Here is a 6231-nt window from a genome sequence, read left to right as displayed (position 1 = left end):
GGGTGGGGGGGGAGGGGTGGGGGCCTGCGGGGGGGCGGGGGGGGGGGGGGGGGGGGCTTGGCGACTTGCGAGGGGGACCCCGACTCTGGAACAAAAGACTGAGAGGGGGGGCGGAAGGGAGGAGGGCGAAGGACAGAAACCAAGCGAATGTTTTTATAAATTGTAAGATAAAAAACTTTAATTCTGAGATCTCGGGTCTTTATTTTTACAGAGATGAGGAAATAGTACCTATTTAAAGTTTAAAAAAAAGAAAATCCTTTTTTTGTGTCTCTGCTGGGGGTGGTGCTTGGGGGTTGTGTATCTTTCTCTTTCCCCTTTTTAATCCTTCCAGGTTTTTTAGTGTTTGGTTTCCTAATGGGGGGGGGGTGTTCTATTGGATGCCACCTGAGGAGGGGGGAGAAGAGCCTGCCCCTCCTGAGAGGGGCTGGGGGGAGTCCCTGGCCCACCCAGGCCTTTATTGTTTGTGAAACAGACCTCTCCCCTGGAACTGTTCAAAATCACGGAGTTTGCAGTCCTTGGGGGGGGGGTGCGCACAAATGCTGTTTTTCAAGCTAGCTAAGTGGGCGAACTCCAGTTGCAATTTTTTCAAAAATGCAGGTGATTGCTGAATTGAAGGCACCCCCAAAAAAGAAATAACCCTGGGGGAAATCGCCTCTAAACCATTCTTGTGGTTCAGTTTCCCTTCACAGGAGGTCCTGACTGGAGTCAGTCTTCCCCTTTTGCAAAGGGAGAAGATTCCCATTATATAGATCTAAAGATGGAAAAAGAAACAGAAAAAGATGTAAACCAACTTTTTCCCTTGGAAGCAAATTGATGTAATTTGACGTTGATGTAGTTGGAGGGGGGGGAGGTTTCCAAGTCTTATTCCTGCTTCCTCCAACCATCTTCTGCATTCTTGAAATCTACAGTTCTGTCTACTTCAAACAAGATACTTTGATTTGGGGAGGTGTGACATGGCAACTACTTCTCCCATCATGCACTGCTCTGCAGGTCGGTCTTTCCCTTCCCCTCTGTTTGTGCACCTGGGAGAAGGTGCTGTGTCGGAATGGAAATGCCACCAGTCAACGTGTTAACACTATTTTAGCGTCTTTCAGTGTGCTGAGGGGTATACTTTTTAAAAGTTTGGATTCTTAATTTCTGCCTTTCCAGCCTAAAGCCAGCATTGTTTGGGTCTTGTGTGCAAAAGTCTGTACTCTGTAGCCTTTTTTTCTTTTATGACAAATATTTAAATTTTTTGTTTTCATTAAAGGGAGGGGGGGAAGCCTTTTGTTATAAAAAGGTATCTTGCAGCCTGCCATTCAGAAATCTCACATTAAGCACTGTGTGTGTTAAAGGATGCCGTTGCCAAAACAGCAGTTCTTTTTGTTTGTATCTCTATTATTTTTTTTCTGTGTGCATACTGAATTGTATATCACCGGGTAAAACTGTTCAGAATTGTTTTAAATTTATAATCTTAATAAAAAGTCCAGTTATAAAAGTTAAATATATGGACCTGTGCTTTTTTCTTTTTGGTCTTGCCTCAGTTCAAGAATGTGGCAACTCAGTTGCTGCCCCAACTTAGGTTTTCAGTCAGATCAAATACTCTTGACTTGCAAGTAAACCTCATGGAGTTCAACAGTGTTTCCAAAGAAGTGCAAGTCTTGAAGCTGCATGGAGACTTGCTAGGTGAAGCTTTAGAAACAGGCACTACCTACATATCTCAACTTGGAACACATCTTAGAAAAATGTTTTCTTGCTCCAACGGTGACTTTCCTTGGGGACAGATCACCCCCATTCCCAACACACTTTCAAAATGGGGTCCTACCTCTGCAGCTGATGCCAACGTTGGAGGAAGGCTCAAGATTCTTTTTTGAGGCTCAGCAGTTTCCCAAGATCAAAGAAAATGGGGGGGTTTGGAATATTTTTCCACTGGCCTGATCCTTTGCATATTTACTCTTGAGTAAGCCCCACTGAGTCTCCAGTGGGGCTTATTTATATTTTTAGCATTTGCAGATTTGGTCTGCTACTCTTTATGAAGGACTTTATCCCTGTTTGTAGCAACAGGGTCAAAATGACAGTGCCCTCTCCGAGGACGATCTCCGTGAAGTTTCTCTTTGGGTGTGTGTGTATATATCTCCTGAGTGGAGTTTGTTATCTGTGCCACTTGGTGGTGCATGTGCGTGTATGTGTGTCTCTCTTCTCACCGCCCCCCCCCCCCCACCAAACGAAGGTAAAAAAGATTTTTCTGACCACCTACAGGCCGACCTCAGAACTGGAGGCTGGCTTTTAAGATCAAGGACCACAACTGTGGGCTGAATCTTCTCAGCTCTTTGCAAAATAGAAATAAATCAGGGAGGGGGCTTCTTTTCTTTTCCTTTGTTTTTTTTGGGTGTTTTTTTGCATTCCTAACAAGATGGATCATTTGGATTTTAAAATGGAACGTGAAACAAATTTTGTTAAGTGTCCCCACAGAGACTGGGGGAGGAGTTATCTCTCCCCATCAGTTAAGTCGTATTGGGAAGAGATCGATGCCTGCATTTTGTTGATTCCTCAGTCGATCTTTCTAAAGTGACAAAGACTTCACAGTTTTTAATTTTTTTGTTTTAATTCCCCTTCTCTTCAATGCTATAAAAATCTGCTTGGATTCAGACCTAGTTTGGCTGGACAGGGGCGGGGGAAGGAATTGCCTCCTGTTAGCAAGATTTGTTTTCCTCCTTTTTGGTCTGGAGGGTTTTAAAAAATATAATTTGTGCTTTTCACCCCCAAATAAAACGTAACTGGGCTGTAAGCTCTAGTTTTCACAGCAGAAGGTGAAGGCAATTGCCAGAGCTCCTCCTAGCGTCCATCAGGCAGAACTTGCAACTTCTTATGAGATCTGGGAAGGAATCTCTGTTGCAGTAAGAGGTAAGGGAGCGGGATCTAATTATGCAGTATGGAGAGTTCGGACAACAAGGTTAATTTGTTTTGGGGTTTCTTCCCCCTTCTACCTAAGCAGGAGACTGGACACTCTTGATAATTTGTTAGAGAAGCGAAGCCTAAATGTTACTCAAGATCAGAAATTGTTGCAAATTAAAAAAGAACATCAGAAGAGCCCTGCTGGCTCAGACCAGCGGTCCATCTAGTCCAGCATCGTGTCTCACACAGTGGCCAGCCAGTTCCCCTGGACAGCCAACTAAAGGGTATAGAGGCCCAGGCCTTCCCCTGAGGTTGCCTTGAGCTCTGGGATTTAGAGGATTAGTGCCTCTGAATGTGCAGGTTCCCCCCAGTCACCATGACTAGTAGCCAATGCCATTGGTAGACTTCTCCTCCGTGAGTCTATCTTATCCCCTTTTAAAACTGTTCATTCCTGTGCTTAATTTTATACACCTCTAACATCTCCCCCTGTAGTTGTCTCTTTTTTAAACTGACAAGTCCAAGCCTCTTCAGCCTTTCCTCCTAGGAAAGGTGCTCCAACCCTCTCTTCATCTGGGTTGCCCCTCCTCTGTACTTTTTTCAGCACTGCAATGTTCTTTTTGAGATATGGTGACCGGAACTGTACACAGTATTCCAAATCAGGCTGCACCATATATCTATCCGGGGGCATTACAATATCAGATGTTTTATTCTCAATCCCTTTCCTAATAATCCCTGACATAGTTTGCCTTTTTCGCTGCTGCAGCACACAGGGTTAACACTTTCATTGAGCTGTCCACTAAGACCCCAAGATCTTTTTCCATTTCAGTCCCAGCAAGTTCAGTCCCCATTGGCATAAATGGAAAACAGAAAAATCCGTTACCGCACCCTAGGAGACCGGCAACTTCAGAAATCTGCCTGCTCTTTTCCCCCAGATGAGCAGTAAATTGTTGGCTGCTGGGATGCACTTCTCCTCTGATTGATTAAATTCCTACCCCACCCTCCCCTGCTTTTCCCCCAAAGTCTGTATGTGTGTGTGCACATATGTGTATCTATCAATCTATATCTAAGATAGATTGGATATATCCCCGCTCGGCTGAGACCACAGGGTGCAATTACATGTGGTTAGGAGCATGGACTCTAATCTGGGAGAACCAGGTTTGATTCCCCACTCTTCCACATGCAGCTGCTGGTGTGACCTTGAGTCAGTCAAAAGTTCTCTCAGAGCTGTTATCTTACGAGCAGTTCTCAAGAGAGCTCTCTCAGCCCCACCTACCTCCCAGGGTGTCTGTTGTGGGGAGGGGAGGGGAAGGGAAAGGAGATTGTAAGCCGCTCTGAGATGCCTTCGGGTAGTGAAGGACGTGGTATAAATCCAATCTCCTCTTTTTCTTTCACATTCAAAAATAAATGAGAGGGCACCGGAGATCATGAACAGGACTGTTTCTGAGCATGTAAAGAATCCCTGTCCTTCAGCCACAAGCTAGGTTTAGGAGCTAGTGCTTCAGTGTCTACTGACAGGCCACAGGGCCTACACGTCACCAGGTATTGCGCTGTCCTCACACTGTAGCAATCATTCCTAACTGAATTGTCCAGTGTGGATAAAGATAACCCAGGAGATGAACGTTTGGATGCTGCGCTGTTGGGTGCTGGAGCAGTCATGTCCGTCTACAACCTCAGAGTGGTTTGACTCAGGTATTTGGGAGGGAGGAAAGTAACTTTTCAATGACTGTTGGCCTTCTAAGCTCACTCTGTCTCCTTTGCCCATGCAAACACATCTCCGTGTGCAGCCCAGGCAGAATTAGAGAGTTGGGGCTCCCTTCCTGAGTCAACGGTGAGCCCCCACCTGAGTCCAAGCCAGCCTCCAGGTAAAACCTGGAGATCTCCTGGAATTATGACTGATCTCCAGACTACAGAGCTCAGTTCTCTGGGGAGACAGGGCTGCTTTTGAGGGTGGACTTCATTGAATTATACTTAACGGGAGTCCCTCCTGTCCCCAAAGTCCACCCTCTCCAAATCTCCAGAAATCTCTCAAACCAGAATTGGCAACCCAAACCTGCCGTGCTCGACAACAAGCTGAGCAGTTACAAAAAACATTTTGAAACTTGAAAAGCCGGTCAGTTACAGAACTTTCTGACTGCCATTCGATCTATTTGCAGAGCGGTAATCACAGGGGACTGCCCCTCCCTGGATAGACAGTTAAGTTTTATGGGATTGATATGTCAGACGACCGATTTAAAACATATTACGCTAGCTGTTCTCCAGTACAGTGATGTCGCGATGAGGATGTCAGACAGACAAGGACTAGAGACCTGGGGAAAAAGTCCTAGAACCATGAAACTCCCTGGGTGACTCTCAGCCAGTCGCTCGGTCTCAGTCTCACCTACCTCCCAGGGCTGTTGTGGGGATAAAGGGGAGGGAATTTTGTGTTCTTGCGATTGCTTATCCACTGGTACAATACAGACTGACTGACAACAGGGGGAGCCTTGAACACCAACCCAAGCTCCTCGGCGGAAGGGTGCAATCAGAACATCATAAATGCACTCTGGCTCTGGGAGGGCGCTTCTCTGCCTCCTTAGGCCAGCTCATAACAGCAGATCTATGGGGCATACCCAGGGGTCATTTCCTGCAGGAGTGCACAGGAGCGGAGCTCTGGCAGTAAAGAGCCCAGGGGGCGGGCACATGCAACAAGCCCCGCCCCCTGCTCCCAGCAGCCCCGGGCCATGAGGCGCAAGAAGTAGCCAGGTAAGTTGCAGTGGATGTTGCCTTCTGACATGCTTCCAGTGATGTCAGGGGCTGTGGCATATGCAAATAAGTTATACTAATGAGTTATGCTATAGGAGCTGCAGTGGCTCAAGTGGTTAAGATGATGAACTGCAGGCTGTGGAAGGTCGGTAGTTCGGCAGTTCGAGACCCGAGTGTGCCGCATGACGGAGTGAGCTCCCGTCTCTAGTTCCAGCTCCTGCCAACCTAGCAGTTCGAAAGCAAGAAATTGCAAGTAGATAAATAGGTACCACTTCGGTGGGAAGGTAACAGCGTTCCGTGCGCCTTGGTGTTTAGTCGTGCCGGCCACATGACCACAGAAACTTCTTCGGACAGCGCTGGCTCTTCGGCTTTGAAACGGAGATGAGTGTCCGATTCCCCATTCATTCAAAGTAAATCCACGTTTGATGAACAAAATAGAATTTATTAAAAGAGATGGTTAGATCAGGAACACAATCATTGTTAGTAATGACTACAAAAGTCCAAGGGAAACATAATAAAGGAACTTGAACCGAGACAGGACCAATGAGCCCAATTCCCGCTGGCGGGAGTGTGATAAGTCTTAGCGCCCTTTCCTTGGGAACACAACGGTTCATACTA

At 46.5% G+C, this 6231-nt stretch overlaps 1 protein-coding gene across 1 annotated transcript in view; it reads left to right on the top strand.

Annotated features, from left to right (window-relative positions):
• Window positions 1-3817, top strand: part of IER5L (immediate early response 5-like) — a 5201-nt gene extending 1384 nt beyond the window's left edge. Inside the window, exon 2 of the mRNA XM_015427374.1 lies at window positions 3807-3817. Coding sequence (XP_015282860.1) covers window positions 3807-3817 — 11 coding nt within the window. The remainder of the gene's footprint in view (window positions 1-3806) is intronic.
• Window positions 3818-6231: the final 2414 nt, after the last annotated feature.

Source organism: Gekko japonicus, unplaced genomic scaffold, assembly GCF_001447785.1.
Source record: "Gekko japonicus isolate JY-2015 unplaced genomic scaffold, Gekko_japonicus_V1.1 scaffold2172, whole genome shotgun sequence".
NCBI classification, from domain to species: domain Eukaryota; kingdom Metazoa; phylum Chordata; class Lepidosauria; order Squamata; family Gekkonidae; genus Gekko; species Gekko japonicus.
Note: the sequence above shows the minus strand (reverse complement) of the source record. Positions and strands in the feature narration are given on the sequence as shown.